A 20,758-nucleotide genomic window follows, 5' to 3' on the forward strand; every position below is an offset into this window, starting at 1 on the left:
TCGATGAACAGCATTCTCACATAGGTATTCCTCTTGTCCAGGTGGGTTAGGGCAGTGTGCAGTGTGGTTGAGATTGCATCGTCTGTGGACCTATTTGGGCGGTAAGCAAATTGGAGTGGGTCTAGGGTGTCAGGTAGGGTGGAGGTGATATGGTCCTTGACTAGTCTCTCAAAGCACTTCATGATGACGGAAGTGAGTGCTACGGGGCGGTAGTCGTTTAGCTCAGTTACCTTAGCTTTCTTGGGAACAGGAACAATGGTGGCCCTCTTGAAGCATGTGGGAACAGCAGACTGGTATAGGGATTGATTGAATATGTCCGTAAACACACCGGCCAGCTGGTCTGCGCATGCTCGGAGGGCGCGGCTGGGGATGCCGTCTGGGCCTGCAGCCTTGCGAGGGTTAACACGTTTAAATGTCTTAATCACCTCGGCTGCAGTGAAGGAGAGACTGCATGTTTCCGTTGCAGGCCGTGTCAGTGGCACTGTATTGTCCTCAAAGCGGGCAAAAAAGTTATTTAGTCTGCCTGGGAGCAAGACATCCTGGTCCGTGACTGGGCTGGATTTCATCTTGTAGTCCGTGATTGACTGTAGACCCTGCCACATGCCTCTTGTGTCTGAGCCATTGAATTGAGATTCCACTTTGTCTCTGTACTGACGCTTAGCTTGTTTGATAGCCTTACGGAGGGAATAGCTGCACTGTTTGTATTCAGTCATGTTGCCAGACACCTTGCCCTGATTAAAAGCAGTGGTTCTTTCAGTTTCACGCGAATGCTGCCATCAATCCACGGTTTCTGGTTAGGGAATGTTTTTATCGTTGCTATGGGAACGACATCTTCGACGCACGTTCTAATGAACTCGCACACCGAATCAGCGTATTCGTCAATATTCCCATCTGACGCAATACGAAACATGTCCCAGTCCACGTGATGGAAGCAGTCTTGGAGTGTAGAGTCAGCTTGGTCTGACCAGCGTTGGACAGACCTCAGCGTGGGAGCCTCTTGTTTTAATTTCTGCCTGTAGGCAGGGATCAGCAAAATGGAGTCGTGGTCAGCTTTTCCGAAAGGGGGCGGGGCAGGGCCTTATATGCGTCGCGGAAGTTAGAGTAACAGTGATCCAAGGTTTTACCACCCCTGGTTGCGCAATCGATATGCTGATAAAATTTAGGGAGTCTTGTTTTCAGATTGGCTTTGTTAAAATCCCCAGCTACAATGAATGCAGCCTCCGGATAAATGTTTTCCAGTTTGCAAAGAGTTAAATAAAGTTCGTTCAGAGCCATCGATGTGTCTGCTTGGGGGGATATATACGGCTGTGATTATAATCGAAGAGAATTCTCTTGGAAGATAATGCGGTCTACATTTGATTGTGAGGAATTCTAAATCAGGTGAACAGAAGGATTTGAGTTCCTGTATGTTTCCTTCATCACACCATGTCCCGTTAGTCATGAGGCATACGCCCCTCCACTCTTCTTACCAGAGAGATGTTTGTTTCTGTCGGCGCGATGCGTGGAGAAACCCGTTGGCTGTACCGCCCTGGATAGCGTTTTCCTAGTAAGCCATGTCTCCGTAAAGCAGAGAACGTTGCAGTCTCTGATATCCCTCTGGAATGCCACCCTTGCTCGGATTTCATCAACCTTGTTGTCGAGAGACTGGACATTGGCAAGAAGAATACTGGGAAGTGGTGCGCGATGTGCCCTTTTTCGGAGTCTGACCAGAACACCGCCGCGTTTCCCTCTTTTTCGGAGTCGTTTCCTTGGGTCGCTGGAGCAGGTGTGTGCAGAGCAGGGTTTGGAGCAGGTGTGTGCAGAGCAGGGTTTGGAACCAGTTCAGGGAACATAACAAAAAACAAGTAAATGTTTCAAGGAACAGAATCAGAATCAAAAGTGATCTATATTGTTCTGGAAACAGAAACCTTATATTAAAAACATGGGACCCGGGTAATAACATTATTTTACTTTCTGGGCATTTTTTCCAGTCCACACACAAAAATAAAAAATGAAATCAGTGCTTATGCAAAGCTCTCACCCTGTTACTCAAATGTTTTCCACCGTCTGTCTGCCAGATGGAAATCTTTACCAGTGTGTGTTCATGTGTAGGTAACATGCCCCTCCCCCCTCCGAAGCATTGTCAAGTATCCTACTGACTTTAAAAGCTTGATTCAGAAATTAGGGAAAGAGATGGATTAACCTTTTCAATGCTAGCTAAGGATACTATAGTTATCCCGTTTCACATTGGAATTATTAACTACAGAAAGGTAAGATGTGTTTTATTTGAATTCTGGTGCCGCTCTGCACACACACAAGCTTCAAGCTTGTTAGCTAGCTAGCTAGCCCAACGTTAAGCCAACTCTCTGAAGTGTCAGGACTACCTGACATGATGACTCCTTGATGTCCCCAGTCCACCTGGCCGTGCTGCTGCTCCAGTTTAAACTGTTCTGCCTGTGATGATTATTTTTTGACCATGCTGGTCATCTATGAACATTTGAACATGTTCTGTTATAATCTCCACCGGCACAGCCAGAAGAGGACTGGCCACCCCACATAGCCTGGTTCCTCTCTAGGTTTCTTCCTAGGTTTTGGCCTTTCTAGGGAGTTTTTCCTAGCCACCGTGCTTCTACACCTGCATTGCTTGCTGTTTGGGGTTTTAGGCTGGGTTTCTGTACAGCACTTTGAGATATCAGCTGATGTACGAAGGGCTATATAAATACAATTTGAACATCAAAAGTAACTAACAAAGTATTATCAGGGAGAGGAAGGATCAAGAGATTCAATAATAGAGATCATACTGCTGGTGTTCTTTACAAAGGAGGGGAGCTGTTCTGCGAGTGGTACAATACAAAAGTCAACAAAAGTCGAGAGAGAGGCTGTTACTGCATCAATGCCCACTACAATAGGGCGCCCTGGAGGCTTTGTAACATTCTTGTGTCATTTTGGCAAAGTATACAAAGTGGCAATTTTAGGGTGTTAAAATAACCAAAAAAAGAACTAGACTTTTTGGTTATCTGACCAGAACTTAAATACCCATCTAGGGCAGTAAAGATCATGTTCTGAGATTGGCCAGTGGGGTCACTTCTGAGTTTCTTGTAAAAGGTGTTGTCAAACAGTTGTCTATGACACTCATGTACATAAACTGTCCTATCCATGAGTACAACGGAAAGGACTGACGTATCGGATTGTACAACCGACCCACCCTTATCAACAGGATGGGTAAGGACTGACGTATCGGATTGTACAACCGACCCACCCTTATCAACAGGATGGGTAAGGACTGACGTATCGGATAACCCTTTATTAAGCAAGGAGACATGGGCAGGGCTCAATATCTTGCTTGATAAATTAATACCACTCAGTCCGGTGGGTTCTGGGACCGTGTGAAAGGTCCCCTCTGCCTCTGATAGTCGTTACACCGTCGGGTGTGACATCTCGTCGGTGCGCGTGTCCGCGGCCACCTCCGCCCTTCCGTCGGCCCAGTCTCTCGTTGGATAAAAAACTGGCACAGGAAGCGGATGAGGCGCTGGTTGTAGAACGTTGATCAGACGAGGTAGATAGAAGTAAGCAGCCTCCCTCCTGCTTCTGTCATGGAGAGGAGGACCTCTTTTATCAGGGTTTCTCCAGAAGTAGACTTTATCCTCGGCCTTGTCTTTTATTGTCTTGGTTGAAATTCTTGATTTTAAGTTCCTTTATTTCCAGACAATTTGTCCTGGAGCGCTTGGTTAGTTTTCATCAGTTCATTGAATATGCCATCAACATTAACATGGGTTCTGGAGAAACAGGGGGACTTGAGGGAGGGGGGGGTCAGGACAGAAGCCTTGCTTTTGTCCACATGCAGACATTTCACAAAGTGCGTAGAAACAAACTCAAATAGATGCAGTTGCCTTTCATTGTTTACATAAAGGTAATGGAACATAAAGGTAATGGGACTGGCAAAACTACCTTTGCTAAATTATTATTGAAAAATCCCAAACCGTCCCTTTAAATACACAAAGGAAATTTAACTTCCTCCTACAGATTAAAAATATAATCCATTCACTTAATCATATAGCTCTTAACATTGAAAAGGGAGTGTTGCCTCACGGGTGGCGCAGTGGTCTAAGGCATGCTTATAATATATATATAATCCATTCACTTAATCATATACCTCTTAACATTGAAAAGGAAGTCGCAAAGATTAATATTGGAGGGTGTGTGGGGGGGTAAAGCATTTAATGAGAATGGCCATGTGTAGACCATTCCAACTATACACCTAAGAGCTGCATGAGAACAATAATGACTGGTGGTGGTGGGGGGTGACTCATTATTAGCCTTCAATACCTGTTCTATTTTTAACATAAGTTCAGATCATTGTACTTATTTCCTTCAAAATTCAGCAACATCAAGGGGCATTTTTTCACAAAGGCCAGTTTTATTGCTTCTTTAAATCAGCACAACAGTTTTCAGCTGTGCTAACATAATTGCAAAAGGGTTTTCTAATGATCAATTAGCCTTTTAAAAGAATAAACTTGGATTAGCTAACACAGCGTGCCATTGGAACACAGGAGTGATGGTTGCTGATAATTGGTCTCTTTACGCCTATGTGGATATTCCATCAAAAGAAAATCTGCCGTTTCCAGCTACAATCGTCATTTACAACATTAACAATGTCGACACTGTATTTCTGATCAATTTGATGTTATTTTGATGGACAGAAAATGTGCTTTTTCAAAAACAAGGATATTTCTAAGTGACTCCAAACTTCTGAACGCTAGTGTATATCCAGTTTAAGTCAGAAGTTTGCATACACCTTAGCCAAGTACAATTAAACTCCGTTTTTCACGATTCCTGACATTTAATCGTAGTAAAAATTCCCTGTTTTAAGATCACCACTTTATTTTAAGAATGTGAAATGTCAGAATAATAGTAGAGAGAATGATTTATTTCCGTTTTTATTTCTTTCATCACATTCCCAGTGGGTCAGACATTTACATAACCTCAATTAGTATTTGGTAGCATTGCCTTTAAATTGTGTATGATGGCCACTCCAATACCTTGACTTTGTTGTCCTTAAGTCATTTTGCCACAACGTTGGAAGTATGCTTGGGGTCATTGTCCATTTGGAAGACCCATTTGCGACCAAACTTTAACTTCCTGACTGATGTCTTGATATGTTGCTTCTATATATCCACATAATTTTCCTCCCTCACGATGCCATCTATTTTGTGAATTGCACCAGTCCCTCCTGCAGCACAGCACCCCCACAACATGATGCTGCCACCCACGTGTTTCACGGTTGGGATGGTGTTCTTTGGCTTGCAAGCCTCCTCCTTTTCCTCCAAACATAACAATGGTCATTATGGCCAAACAGTTCTATTTTTGTTTCATCAGACCAGGGGACATTTCTCCATAAAGTACAATCTTTAAAGTACAATCGTCCCCATGTGCAGTTGCAAACTGTAGTCTGGCATTTTTATGGCGGTTTTGGAGCAGTGGCTTCTTCCTTGCTGAACGGCCTTTCAGGTTATGTCGATTTAGGACTTGTTTTACTGTGAATATAGATACTTTTGTACCTGTTTCCTCCAGCATCTTCACAAGCTCCTTTGCTGTTGTTCTGAGATTGATTTGCACTTTTCGCACCAAAGTACGTTCATCTCTAGGAGACAGAGTGCGTCTCCTTCCTGAGCGGTATGACGGCTGCGTGGACCCATGGTGTTTATACTTGCGTACTATTGTTTGTACAGATGAATGTGGTACCTTCAGGCGTTTGGAAATTGCTCCCAAGGATGAACCAGACTTGTGGAGGTCTACACATTTTTCTGAGGTCTTGGCTGATTTATTTTGATTTTCCCATGATGCCAAGCAAAGAGGAACAGAGTTCAAAGGTAGGCACTGAAATACATCCGCAGGTATACCTCCAATTGACTCGAATGATGTCAATTAGCCTATCAGAAGCTTCTAAAGCCATGACATCATTTTCTGGAATTTTCCAAGCTGTTTAAAGGCACAGTCAACTTTGTGTATGTAAACATCTGACCCACTGGAATTGTGATACAGTGAATTATAAGTAAAATAATCTCTGTAAACAATTTTTGGAAAAATGACTTGTGTCATGCACAAAGTAGATGTCCTAACCGACGTGCCAAAACTATAGTTTGTTAACAAGAAATTTGTGGAGTGGTTGAAAAACGAGTTTTAATGACTGCAACCTAAGTGTATGTAAACTTCCGACTTCAACTGTACGTGTGTATGTATGTATGCAATTGAATAAATATGTGTGTATGTATGTATGCAATTGAATAAATATGTGTGTATGTATGTATGCAATTGAATAAATATATATACACGTGTATGTATACAATTAAGTAAACATGTGTGTATGTATGCAATTAAACAAATATATATACACATGTGTATGTATACAATTAAGTAAACATGTGTGTATGTATGCAATTTAATAAATATATTGGGGCAGCAGGTAGCCTAGTGGTTAGAGCATTACAGCATTGGACCAGTAACCGAAAGGTTGCTAGGTAAAACGCTGTCGTTCCGCCCCTGAACAAGTTAGTTAACACACTGTTCTTTGGCCGTCATTGTGAATAAGAAGTTGTTCTTTAACTGAATGATAGTGAAGACATCAAAACTATTAAATAACACATACGGAACCGTGTACTGTAGTAACCAAAAGTGTTAAACAAATCAAAATGTATTTTATATTTGAAATTATTCCTCTCCCCACTTTGCCTTGATGACAGCTTTGCATACTCTTGGCATTCTCTCAACCAACTGGAATACATTTAAATTAAAAGGTGTGCCTTGTTAAAAAGTTAATTTGAGGTATTTATTTCCTTCTTGAGCCAATCAGTTGTGTTGTGACAAGGTAGGGGTGGTATACAGAAGATAGTCCTATTTGGTAAAAGACCCAAGTCCATATTATGGCAAGAACAGTTCAAATAAGCAAAGAGAAACAACAATCCATCATTACTTTAAGACATGAAGCTCAGTCAATCTGGAAAATTTCAATAACTTTATTTTAATTTTAGTGCAGTCACAAAAACCATCAAGCGCTATGATGAAACTGGCTCTCATGAGGACCGCCACAGAACAGGAAGACCCACAGTTACCTCTGCTGCAAAGGATAAGTTCATTAGAGTTAACTGCACCTCAGGTTGCAGCCCAAATAACTGCTTCACAGAGTACAAGTAACAGACATCTCAACATCAACTGTTCAGAGGAAGCATGGAGGAGGAGGTGTGATGGTGCTTTGCTGGTGACACCGTCTGTGATTTATTTAGAATTCAAGGCAGACTTAACCAGCATGGCAGTGATATGCCATCCCATCCGGTTTGCGCTTAGTGAGACTATCATTTGTTTTTCCAAGGACAATGACCCAAATCACACCTCCAGGCTGTGTAAGGGCTATTTGACCAAGAAGGAGAGTGATGGAGGGCTGCATCAGATAACCTGGCCTCCACAATCACCCAAACTTTTTTATTTATTTTTTTATTTCACCTTTATTTAACCAGGTAGGCCAGTTGAGAACAAGTTCTCATTTACAACTGTGACCTGGCCAAGATAAAGCAAAGCGACAAAAAACAACACAGAGTTACACATGGGATAAACAAAAGTACAGTCAATAACACAATAGAAAAATCTATATACAGTGTGTGCAAATGGAGTACGGAGGTAAGACATTATATAGGCCACAGTAGCGAATTAATTACAATTTAGCAAATTAACACTGGAGTGATAGATGAGCAGATGATGTGCAAGTAGAAATACTGGTGTGCAAAAGGGCAAAAAAGTCAATAAAAACAATATGGGGATGAGGTAGGTAGTTGGATGGGCTATTTTCAGATGGGCTATGTACAGCTGCAGCGATCAGTAAGCTGCTCAGATAGCTGATGCTTAAAGTTTGTGAGGGAGATAGAAGTCTCCAACTTCAGCGATTTTTGCAATTCGTTCCAGTCATTGGCGGCAGAGAACTGGAAGGAATGGCGGCCAAAGTAGGTGTTGGCTTTGGGGATTGGGGACCTCAACCCAATTGAGATGGTTTGGGATGAGTTGGACCACAGAGTGAAGGAAAAGCAGCCAAAAAGTGCTCAGCATATGTGGGAACTCCTTCAAGACTGTTGGAAAAGCATTCCTCGTGAAGCTGGTTGAGAGAATGCCAAGAGTGTGCAAAGCTGTCATCAAGGCAAAGGTTGGCTTTGAAGAATCTAAAATATTAAATAAATGTTGATTTAACATTTTCTGGTTACTACATAATTCCATATGTGTTATTTCATAGTTGTGACATCTTCACTATTATTCCACAATGTAGAAAATAGTAAAAATAAAGAAAAACCCTTGAATTAGGTGTGATTTTTCACCTTGAGTATTCTTACCAGTTACCTTTCAGTTACTAATCCAACAGGCTACCTGCCCTAAAATACCATGCTATGTCTCTTGAGGAGTGTGAGCCAGCCTCAGACTCACCTTCATTAGCCACTTGTTTAAAAAAAGTAATGCCGATGGAGAAGACAGAAAAAGAGGACCAGGCTCACAGACCGGTCTGTCCGGCATAGGATCTGGACAGGACAAGTCATGGTGCAGGTTCACTCTTCCCCACAAAAACTACTGCAGGGGCACCATCTTCAAACGGGAGCAATGTACCACGCTGTGCTGTGATGAAGGTTGGACAGTTAGAAGGGAGGGAAGAGGGGGAGAGAGAGAAAGATGGGAGTAGTTGACAATATAATCCAATTACTGATATCATTTGCTGCTAGCTGAGCATGAAACCTGGTCTCAGCGCATTTTGTATTATTCTGTATGTAAATCCGAGAAGCTCCATTAGTATGATATGATACATTTGAGGAGATGGGGAAACTCCATTGGAATCGTATTAACGCCCATTGTGTACGTTGCCCATGCTATGTCAATGGGCAGCGCGGTGCATTCTGGGTGATTCTGGGACTAAGGAGTGTTCTCCTTCAAGCAGTGAACAAGAGTCAATTGGGCACTAGCTCAAAAACCCAACACTAGCATTAATTTTGTCAACAATTAGTACAATATTACAAATCTTTTCCAAGATGTGAGATAATGAACTTTCTATCTGTAATATTGTATAGTTTTGGAAATGTGAAATTACGTACTTCCGTGGAAAATCGCAGTGTCTCTCTAATCATAACCTGACTTTGAGAAGGGATTGCGTGACTATCAGTTTAGCAACTGCGTGATGCAGCAAGACAAAGTGAATGCGATTTGTCTTGTATGCTGGGTGGGGCGTTATACGTTCCTCCATTCATTGCCCAATGGGATTCCTATCTCCTCCTTTCTCTAATATCTCTGGTATGGTTTACATACAACAGATGGTTAAAGACAAACATTGGGTGATTTGTTGGGGTAAGTGTATAACGCTTACGGACAACTTCATTCGTTTAGCAACTTTAAGTACTTACTACTTTTTAGCTACTTTGCAACTACTTAGCATGTTAGATAACCCTTCCCCTAACTCCTAAACTTAACCCTTAGTCTAGTTAACGTTACCGAGATAACTAACATTAGCCACAATTTGTAACATAACATACATTTAGCAGATTCATAACATATTGTTCATTTGGCAAAATCATAACAAATAATACAATTTGTAATTCATAACATATCATACAAGATGGAGTTCAGGTTTAAAATACAGAATAGTATGAAATGCTCCGAGACCAGGTTGCAGCGAGCATGTGACAGACTACTGAGTTGAACAATCTGTCTGACCAGTCTTATCAGTAAGCATACTCCAATGTTTATATTGGCACAGGCATAGGTTTAAATGTGTGTGGTAGTAATACTATACATGAGCATGCAGATTTTACAAAAAAATTGAATGATTAAACACTGTAGCAGCGATGTCACTAGAAAACCCAGTGGCCAAACGAAATCGATTGAATTGCTGCTGACACCGGAAAGCAGTATGTATGGGCAAACCACCGGGCTAGTAGTCGATACTAGTTAGCTCCGGTTTGGCGCTAGCTGCACCAGAGATCTTATAAAACTGTGGCTACCATCTGGTTGAACTCACCAGCTCAACTTGCGAACGGCGGCGGTAACGTAAACAAAGTTTGGCAGGTCCCGGTTGCCTGCTTCTTATTCGATGAGGTTTAACAGCGGTTGGCATCCAACATGTTGCATTACCGCCACCTACACGACAACTCCCGTATACTTTGCTCCCGTCGGCTGCAGTAAAGCTAGGTCTAATTTAATTGTAAATGTACTCTTGTGAATATGAAATTTGGCAAAAATAATGAAATTTATTACATTAAATTGTTTACAATTATTTATATCGTAGGTATATAATCCTAGCAGTACGTCTCTCCATAATAGGGTAAAATCTTAATAAATATGTTCAACTATAAATCTACTGTCTTTTTGTATTTGTGTTTTATTTATTATTAAAAATAACAGAAATATACAAAACAAGAGTACATAAACCTAACAGTATGACATATCAAGATTCATTTTCAAATTGTTAAATACTTTTATGGTGCATATTGCTTTTTTGTTTTTACATTTACTGATAAAGTTTAATATTATTTTTGAACTTCTATCTTAAACAATGTGAAAGGGGGTTTGTTCTTTGCCCACTTCATTTTATGGACAAATAATCTTCCATGAAAGATAAACAAATGAACAATGAAAGTTAAATCAGGGTCCATATCATTTAGATCACAATAAAACATAATATCAGAGTCTTTCAAATTAACATTAATAGTTGTTTCTTTTAAAATAAAATCTTCTAACTCACACAAAAAGCTTCTGACAAAAGAGTAGTCCCAAAATAAATGGTCAAGAGTCTCTGGGTCACAATCACAAAATACACATTTATTATCACATTGCTTACAGAATTACAAAAGGGTTTTCTAATGATCAATTTGCCTTTTAAAATGATAAACTTGAATTAGCTAACACAACGTACCATTGGAACACAGGAGTGATGGTTGCTGATAATGGGCCTCTGTACGCCTATGTAGATATTCCATTTAAAAAATCTGCCGTTTCCAGCTGCAATAGTCATTTACAACATTAACAATGTCTACGCTGCTTTTCTTTCAAAAACAAGGACGTTTCTAAGTGACCCCAAACTTTTGAATGGTAGTGTATGTTAAGGTTCACTCTTAGTTTTCCTTATCGCCACTAAGGAATGTCCATGTTGATCGTCTTGGTTCTCTTGATCCATCCACCTGTCTTCTTTGTTCGTCAGGCCTGACGCCTTCATCACGTAGTTTATTCCTGTAATGTCATGTAATATGGCTGAAGATGCAGAATTTTATGCCAGGCCCCTTCTAATAGGGTAAAACAGACTCGTTAGATCTTTGACCACACACCCTCAAGACAGACTACATGTCCTCTGTCAAATCAAGACTGGAATTGTTACTCAAAACAAAAGCTGCAAAAGTATGCTAGACATTTATAGAATAAATCACACCTAGTTTGATGTTTTGTGACCAACTGAATTAGTTACTGATTTATACAGCTTTAAATAGCATTTGAAACTTTGTATGTATTCCAACAAATCAAAACTGGAAATTTTATTCAAAACAAAGGTTGTAAAAGTATGCTAGACATTTATAGGAAAAAAACATCTGTTTTTACGTTTCTGTGACAATTTTACCATTTTAAAATGACGTTTGGCGAATGTCTGTTGAATGTGTAATGTGTGAATATAAAACCAACTTTACCTCGGTGTCTTACCGCAGATTCTTTACATGAATACAGTGTCAAAAGATGCAACGGCGTTTCTGGGTGGTCGTTACAAAAAGGTACAATTTTAATGTATGCCTTTTTTCACACTTCTTCACGGTTTTCAGGATAATATTTATGAATAATTAAAAAAAACTTTTAAAATAAGTAGGTATGTATGAGGCAACATCCAATCCCTTTGAAGGCACACTATTTATACATTTTTTTGTCTGTGAAACCACACTTTCTGCGTTGTTGTTCAAATAATTTGTTTTATTTTGTATAATATAAGCTTCTGTCTTAAGCATCCTAAATAAAGCAACGACTCAAAGCTGCACCACGGAGTTTTGATTGACGTTTTTTAAATCTGATAATCACATGCTGCTATTGATTTGCTGACCAACAGATATCACTAATGTACATTGTGAAAAGATAATGGAGCTCTGTGTAGTGAACCGTTTTCCGGGTGAAAAAGCCCTGAAGCTTTCAGAAAACCTCACTTTGCAGCACAAACCATCAGCTCACTGTATGTGGACCGACACATTGATCACACCGACAGCATCATTACACAAAATGGTACTCAGCATCATCTGGATATGTGTGCAAGCAAATTAACCTATGCACTTATGCATGTTGGATTTTGGGATCTTGGTCCAATGGAAAGAATCACAGTGCGAGAGGTAGAGGCGATGGATCACTCTCCCTACCTGGTCCAGGATGACCTGAATCAAGTGCGCCCCATTCAATTACGGCAGAGCACAACCACTCCCTCAATGAAATCAAGACAAAGGAGATGATTGTGGACTACAGGACAAGGAGGACCGAGCACGTCCCCATTCTTATCGACGGGGCTGTAGAGAAGCAGGTTGAGAGCTTCAAGTTCCTTATATATATATATATGCCATTTAGCAGACGCTTTTATCCAAAGCGACTTACAGTCATGTGTGCATACATTCTACGTATGGGTGGTCCCGGGAATCGAACCCACTACCCTGGCGTTACAAGCGCCTTGCTCTACCAACTGAGCTGGTGTCCACATCACCAACAAACTAGCATGGGTCCTCAGATCCTCAAAGTTATACAGCTGTACCATCGAGAGCATCCCGACTGGTTGCATCACCGCCTGGTATGGCAACTGCTCGGCCTCCGACTGCAAGGCACTACAGAGGGTAGTGCGTATGGCCCAGTACATAATAATATAATAATAATATAACATATGCCATTTAGCAGACGCTTTTATCCAAAGCGACTTACAGTCATGTGTGCATACATTCTACGTATGGGTGGTCCCGGGGATCGAACCCACTACCCTGGCGTTACAAGCGCCATGCTCTACCAACTGAGCTACAGAAGACCACTGGGGCCAAGCTTCCTGCCATCCAGGACCTCTATACCAGGCAGTGTCAGAGGAGGGTCCTAAATATTGTCAAAAAGACTCCAGCCACCCTTGTTCTCTCTGCTACTGCACGGCAAGCAGTACCGGAGCACCAAGTCTAGGTCCAAAAGGCTTCTTAACAGCTTCTAGCCCCCAAGCCATAAGACTCCTGAACAGCTAATCAAATGGCTACCCAGACTATTTGCATTGTCCCCCTCTCCCCCACTCTTACACTGCTGCTACTCTCTCTTTATCATCTATAAATTGTCACTTTAACTCTACCTACATGGATATTATTATTATATTATTAGATATTACCTCATTTACCTTGACTTACCGGTCCCCCGCACATTGATTGACGCTGTACCGGTACCCCCTGTATATAGCCTCGCTGCTGCAATTTTACTGCTGCTCTTTAATTATGTTTTTATTTTTAACTTAACACTTATTTTTCTTAACTGCATTGTTGGTTAAGCATTTCACTGTAAGGTCTAATCTTGTTGTATTCGGCGCATGTGACAAATAACATTTGATTTGAGGCCCACTCATCGCATCTAGGTGGCAGTAATATTATTTTTCCAAGCAAAATAATGCCAAGACAAGTGCTGTAAGTACTTCCGGTGGCAACTACAGCGAAGAAGAAATCGCTAATTCGGAGGTTTGGTTGTTGTGCTCCTAGGTTTTTATCATTGATATTAAGCTAAAATAAATATAAACACCTCGACACAAACCGTTTCAGGATTCCAATTGCATCTTCCTGAAACGTTTGCGAAACACCTTTGGACACTGGGATTTGTAACTAGCCAGCTAAGTTTGCCACGTTATTAATTAGCTAGGTAGCTAACGCTAGCTACAATTGCTAGCTCTAGTACACCGTTTGGCGCTGGTAGAATGGCGGAGGAGGAAGACGAAACCAATTTCGACGAGGATTTGGATGACGGGGCGGGTGGAACAGATGGGAGCCACGGCAAGCGAAAACGGTTGTTTTCTAAAGAGCTTCGGTGTATGATGTATGGGTTTGGAGACGACCAGAATCCCTACACTGAATCAGTGGACATCCTGGAGGACCTTGTGATCGAGTTCGTCACGGAGATGACACACAAAGCCATGTCCATCGGACGCCAGGGCCGTGTCCAGGTGGAAGACATTGTTTTCCTCATCCGGAAAGATCCAAGGAAGTTTGCCAGAGTGAAGGACCTCTTGACGATGAACGAGGAGTTGAAGAGAGCCCGCAAGGCCTTTGATGAAGCAAACTATGGTTCTTAGGTCCTGTGATTGTAGAGAGATATGGGCTTCAACATGTTTTTTTTTTTTTCGCATTGTCCATGCTGTTTATTCTATGATTATTAAACATGTTTTTATAAGGATTTAACGTTTATTTTGTAGCAGATGTGGCCATAGAGATGTTAATTGACCATGTGGCCATAGAGATGTTAATTGACCATGTGGCCATAGAGATGTTAATTGACCATGTGGCCATAGAGATGTTAATTGACCATGTGGCCATAGAGATGTTAATTGACCATGTGGCCATAGAGATGTTAATTGACCATGTGGCCATAGAGATGTTAATTGACCATCCACTTGTGACTTCAGATATGTTTGTGCTCATGTCAAATGCCATGCCTTACATATCTTTATCAAAATCATATTTGTGTGGCTTTCTGGCGGACTATATGCTATGTTGCTGCCTTTCAGTTGGGAATTGCACGTTTGTTCACAAATAATTTCTCAATCTAACAGCGTAGACGAACAGGATGGCAGGTAGCGGAGTGTTTTGCTGTTTCGAATACCCGAGCTGACACTGAAAGAAATGGTTTGTACCCTTGAGCAAGGCACTTAACCCTAATTTGTTTTAGTGGGCTGCCTACTATGGCTTACCCTGTAAAACATCCCATTTCACTGCAACAACCGGTGTATGTGAACCTAATACTGGAAAGTTCTCACTAAAGTCTGTCTGCTGAAGGATATTGCTTTGCAGTATAAATCATGTCATGTGAGCCAACTTTGCTCTTGTGAGAGGATTGTCCCATTCATCACTAAGGATAGGCATAGTGGAATGAACAGTAACTTACACCTTTTGACACAGTCTTCCATCCTTTACTGAGATATTTCAGGACATGGCCCAGAGGGGAGGTCAATGTAGACTTTCTATATGAATCCATGGATGGGTTTTTGTTCCAGAACCATTTAACTTGCTCCTACACCTTTAGACAGTGGATAGTGTTATCGTTGAATTAACTATTTGGCCTGTTCTGTTATTAAATGTTTGCAAATGAATGCACATGAACCTAACTGTGCACGCAATAAAACTGCAGGACTGAGTTTATCCTTTGTCTCTTAACCCTGGATTTCCCCAAACTCTGTCCTGGAGCCCTCCCTAGGTGCACCTTTTGTTTTTTTACCCAAGGACTACACAGCTGATTCAAACAACCGTCTCATCAAGCTTTGAATCAGCTGTGTAGTGCTAGGGCAAAAGGTGCACCCCTGGGGGCAGGACCAACTTTAGGAAACCCTGCCTTAACCCACTGTATCAGTACTCTATCTTAAGTGGGACTCCTTTGGCTACTTAGTTTGCATAATCAATATATTAAAAACTTGCCAGGATTTCCCCCTGGTGGTATATATTTATTTGTATTTTGCAATGAGTAAGTAGGCCTAGCTTCACTGCTTTTTAATCTGGCTTGTTATTTTGGTCCAAAACAGTAACAACGGCATCAAAGACAAGATGGATGTATGAATCAAAGTAAAACTAAAACATTTTGACATTCCTCAATAATAGCCTACAGACCAACTTCCAGTGAGCATGTGTTTATTAATATCTCCTTTCAAACCATTTGTTATTACAGTGACGTGATTGGTCTAAGCAGCGATCACAAGCAGCCCATTAGACTACGTTCTGACTAAGCTCCCAGCTTCAGGCTGTTGTGCTGAGTGCCTTTGATGCACTGAGCCATTCTGTAGAGTTGCAGTTATTTTCACATCCCGGGCCTTGCCCACCTGATTTGGGGAACAGCAGCAGCTTGGCGTCATAATCACAAGCAGGAAGGGCTCAAAAGCTCTGGTAACTTCCACCATGTGCCTGTCGAACAGGTCTAGTTGTTTTTCGAGGTGGATGAATGGGGGCAATGGACCAGATAGGGAGGGTGAGTTGGAGTGGGTCAATAGAGGATCGGAATAGGTCAGCAGGGGTCAAAGGAAGGAGGAATGTCCATGAGTCTCCGTTTTACTGCACATTTTCCATCATCTTGAGGAATTCTGAAAAATTAATCCATTATGAACAAAACATGTAAATGTATTTCAGGGTCAATTAAAAAGTCCCTCAGTATCCATTATGAAAAGGCAGGTCAATATGTAGGCTAATTAGCCAATCAGCACCACAGTTATAATCAAAGGCATCATCCCTATGTCCTACCGTCAAAGTCCAGCATGCCATCAGCGTTCTTGTCTCCATCCTTCAGCAGCTCATCAATTTCCTCCTCTGAGATTTGTTCGCCAGAGCTGCGGATGATGATGGCGAACTCTTCTCTGTCGATATAGCCGTCGGCATTCCTGCATAAGTAACACATTGGAAGGAGTTTACGAGCCTTTCGACATCATTTGAAAGCTGACTGTAATTGCACACATGTAAACGGTAACCTCTTCTCCCCAAGCCTGTAACGTACTTGTCGAACACACGGAAACATTCCGCTAACTCTCCCTCGGACTTTCCGGCCTGGTCCTCCTTTAGGAGCCTCACCATCATGACCAAGAACTCCTCGAAGTCGATGGTTCCGCTACCTGAGGTGAAGGGCCAGATTACGCATCATGCTCGAATAAAAAAACTATAACAGAAAATGTTAACAGGTACTTATGAAACACTGGTCACAACACGGGCATTGGTTTCCCAAAACGCAAGCGTTCCATTTAGGTTTATATATACACACACATTCATGTAGGCTAACATTAGTCAATTTTAGATTCAGCAGTTTCTCACCATCCTCATCGACCTCCTCAATGATTTCATCCAACTCCTCTCTTGTCGGATTCTGGCCCAACATCCTCATGACCTGACCCAATTCCTTGGTGCTGATATCACCGCCACCGTCGGTGTCAAACATGTCGAAGGCAGCCTTGAACTCTAGAATGATTAGGCCATAAGTATCGGGAAACGAATTATTATATTCATTAGACCTGACGTGAATTAACGGCAACATGGTTTGCTATGGGCCTACTCACCGTTAAGCATCTCCTCGCTCAAGTATGAGCGGGCCTCCTGTTGCGCGTCAGTCTAGAGGAAAAACAGCGCCACGTGTCAAGTCATTGTAGTGACCATCTCTCCAAGACAACATATATTTTTTTTGAAGCAAAAGTTATTGGCTATTAGCATTCGTGTGTTTTGTATTGACAGTCACACGTGCCCTGCCCAAAAAGGGTAGGTTAGGCCTATACGACCTACGGACAGCTCTTAGGCCAAGTGAAAGTGTGCCATGCTATTTTAGGCTCAACACATTACACCCCCCCCCTCCGTATATGGCCATACTGACATACAATCCGACAGAATTTGTCGCATAAGCACTATCCGCAGCCTTGCTGTCGGACTCCCTTTTAGGTTGCGTGCCTGAGAAGTACCCATATCTACCCTGCGCCCCCACAACTTTCATGTTCCAGATATAGATAGATATCTACTTTATATATCTATACACACTATAAACTTAGATATATATAAAAGTAGATATCTATCTATACACTGTAAACATATGACACTTTATATTTTTTGGTTAAGCAATTTAGTGATTGTTATCAAGATGATTGAGAAATCATGAGCTAAGCTAATTACTGTACTATTTCAATCGGATGTTTTATACCTTACACTTTATATTGAGACAATACATTGTTGAAATTATTCTCAAATAAATAATTTCAAAATTAGGCTAATTTAATTTTAATTGCCCTAATTTCTTTACCCATCCAAATGTAACATTGCACATTTAACCTGTACAAACTCGCTATTCATTATGCTTTTATTCGTGTAATTGGTTGCATGTGTTCAAGTCATTGTTCTTACCATGGTTGCTGATTAGCTTTCCCCTAAATATCCACGGAAATATAGCCCAAAGGAGTGGTCAATCCGCGTGCACCTCAACAGAAAGACTAGACGTCAAGTGAGTTTAGACACACTTTAAACCGGTCACCTAAGACACGCCCACTGATGCTCACAGGACTCCAGATTTAGAATCTTGAACTTTTTAGGGTTCTGAGGCCCCCCACCAGCCAATAAAAGTGGAGAGTGGTGGTCTTGAATCTGCAAACATTTAATTGATGGGGTAAACTTAGCTATTAGGAAGTTTTGGGAAGTTTTCAGGTACATGTCACTATTGAAAGGCGCACAACATTTCTGGGCATTGAAGTAAGACTTTTTTATTAGTATCCATCTACCAGTTGTTTCTTTTTATTGTAAGTCAAGTGTCAAACTCATTCCACGAAGGGCTGAGTGTTTGCTGGTTTTTGCTATTCCCTTGTAATTGATTGATGAATTAAGGTCAATAGTGATTAAATAACTCCCTTCACCTGGTTGTCGAGGTCTTAATTGAAAGGAAAAAACAAAAACCAGCAGAGACTAGGCCCCCCCAGGCAATGAGCTGGACACCCCTGTTGTAAGTGCAGCAGGTTTGAGGTGCCTGAATGTAACAGTATGCCTATCTATTCCCTGTCAGACACAATGTTTTAGCTCATCAACCTAAACAAATTCCCTCTCCGGACCCACTCTCCAAGTTGAAACCTTTTTTGCAGATTTCCAGAAGGGAATGAACACTGCCCTTTTAAGCAATCTCTGAAATGATTGCATTCTGAAACAAGGTGTAGCTTATGTCCAAGCATGCACTTGTGATTTCAAGCAAACATGGTGATTGCTGTTACCATACTTTAAACCAAGGTAGGCCTCTGCATTGCTGATAAAGAAGGGTAGGCCCAGAGTGGTTTGTGACTGTGGGATGGCGTTTCCTTCTGGGCGTGAAACCCTACCCTGTGGAAAAGGGCTGCAGAAGCTGGAAGCTGGCAGTGCTATGCCTTGAATAGCAGACGATTTATGTTTGTATGGGGACAGGACAGAGACGGAGCACGCCCTTAATCACAGTATCGTATCCAATAAACAGGCCAACCACTCAATATTTGACTCTCCTTGTATGGTGGTAGTTTCCTGAGCAGAGATAATAAGGCCTGATGTCTTCGAGGGAGGAGGAGCGGTGGGATACTGGGGTATTATGGGGAAGAAAGGGGTGGGATGTTGTTAGTGGTGGTGGCGAGGAGGAGGAGCGGTGGGATACTGGGGTATTATGGGGAAGAAAGGGGTGGGATGTTGTTAGTGGTGGTGGCGAGGAGGGGGGTTAATGGCTATATACTCAGGGAACAGAGGATATCCACCAAAATAAGGATTTGGTGGGGTGCTGCTACGACACATTACAAACCTCCTCTAGGTTCTTATTCCAGACATCTTCAAGGTACGCTGTTGCATCTGGTAGCGGTGTCAGAGCCTCCGGGGATGGCATCTTACAATACTGATATGGTATTTGTAACCTCTTCATGGAGACAGAGCGGTGTCAGAGCATTCTTGTCACTGTTAACTGCTGCAGTCTCGTTTTTTGATCATCTTGGATGACATCTCTCAAGTGATGAAAAGATCATTGATTTTGCAAGTTGCATTTAGCTGCTCAATTAGAAGCTTCTGAAAGTTTTCTTCATCGGTACAGTCTTTTTATTTTAGTTAACTGTCTTGGACTTTGCTCCTTAACCTAATGTTGTAGGCTTATTTCTCTTTCATCCGTTTTCATGAATCTTTCAAGATTCATCACACGAAAAATGACAACAAAGGACCTCAGAAGGATTAGGCAGAGCCAATCAGGATGACTGTTTTTTTTCTCTGTGGACTTTGGAACAAAGATGTTTTCAGAAACCAAGGACACTGACTAGTGGGAATAGTTATTATATGGGAATAGGAGAGAGGAGGAGAACGTGGAATATACGGGGTGAGGGAGGGCTAGGATACCTGAAATATTGCAGTCATAAATCAGGGTGGGGGAGAGTGGCAAGGCAAGGTAGGTGGGGGCTAGGATACCTGAGATGTTGCAGTCATAAGTCAGGGTGGGGGAGAGTGGCAAGGGACGGGGTAGAAGTAGCTGTGGTGGGGGAGGGTTAGAAGTAGCTGTGGTGGGGGAGGGGTAGAAGTAGCTGTGGTGGGGGGAGGGGTACAAGTAGCTGTGGTGGGGGAGGGGTACAAGTAACTGTGGTGGGGGAGGGGTACAAGTAGCTGTGGTGGGGGAGGGGTAGTGGTACTGGAGCATTCTGTTTCATTAGAGTAGGGCTGATAGTGTTGCATTATGGGAGAAACGGTAGAGTGGAGTCATACAGAAGGAGCAGACAATGATCCAGTCTACTGGATCAACATGACAACAAGGAGATGGAAACATATGTTAAAGATGAAAGCAGATTTATTTTGAAAGTACTCTGTACAGGGTTGAGACTGCAACAGGGGAGAGACGCAGAGAGGAGAGGAGCCAGTTGGCGAGTCACGGAAGGAGAGGGGTGAGACGCAGAGAGGAGAGGGGCGAGACGCAGAGAGGAGAGGTGAGACAGGGAGGAGAGGAGAGGAAGAGGGGTGAGACGCAGAAAGGAGAGTGGCGAGACGCGGAGAGGATAGGAGGAGGGGCGAGACGCAGAAAGGAGAGTGGC

At 42.0% G+C, this 20,758-nt stretch overlaps 2 protein-coding genes across 2 annotated transcripts; one reads left to right on the forward strand and one right to left on the reverse strand.

Moving 5' to 3' along the window:
* Positions 1 to 13,671: 13,671 nt before the first annotated feature.
* Positions 13,672 to 15,380, forward strand: LOC124045528 (transcription initiation factor TFIID subunit 13-like). Its single transcript, XM_046364876.1, has one exon. The coding sequence runs from the start codon at positions 13,943 to 13,945 to the stop codon at positions 14,315 to 14,317; it is 375 nt and encodes a 124-aa protein (XP_046220832.1). The 5' UTR covers positions 13,672 to 13,942; the 3' UTR covers positions 14,318 to 15,380.
* Positions 15,381 to 15,846: 466 nt separating this feature from the next.
* LOC124045527 (troponin C, skeletal muscle-like) lies at positions 15,847 to 18,208 on the reverse strand. The gene is made up of 6 exons (XM_046364875.1): positions 18,099 to 18,208; positions 17,270 to 17,321; positions 17,028 to 17,171; positions 16,717 to 16,831; positions 16,467 to 16,603; positions 15,847 to 16,309 (listed from the first exon to the last, which is right to left on the reverse strand). Exons 1-6 carry the CDS (start codon positions 18,099 to 18,101, stop codon positions 16,278 to 16,280), a joined length of 483 nt encoding a protein of 160 aa, XP_046220831.1. The 5' UTR covers positions 18,102 to 18,208; the 3' UTR covers positions 15,847 to 16,277.
* Between the last annotated feature and the right edge of the window lie 2,550 nt (positions 18,209 to 20,758).

This window comes from Oncorhynchus gorbuscha, linkage group LG10 (assembly GCF_021184085.1).
Source record: "Oncorhynchus gorbuscha isolate QuinsamMale2020 ecotype Even-year linkage group LG10, OgorEven_v1.0, whole genome shotgun sequence".
Classification (NCBI taxonomy): Eukaryota; Metazoa; Chordata; class Actinopteri; order Salmoniformes; family Salmonidae; genus Oncorhynchus; species Oncorhynchus gorbuscha.

Coding starts and splice junctions, on each gene's coding strand:
- LOC124045528 (XM_046364876.1), top strand. CDS start 13,943: ATGGCGGAGGAGGAAGACGAAACCAATTTCGACGAGGATTTGGATGAC.
- LOC124045527 (XM_046364875.1), bottom strand. Junction 16,832..17,027: donor TGAGGAGGTCGATGAGGATG/GTGAGAAACTGC, acceptor CCTTCACCTCAG/GTAGCGGAACCATCGACTTC. Junction 16,604..16,716: donor TGTTTCCGTGTGTTCGACAA/GTACGTTACAGG, acceptor TTACTTATGCAG/GAATGCCGACGGCTATATCG.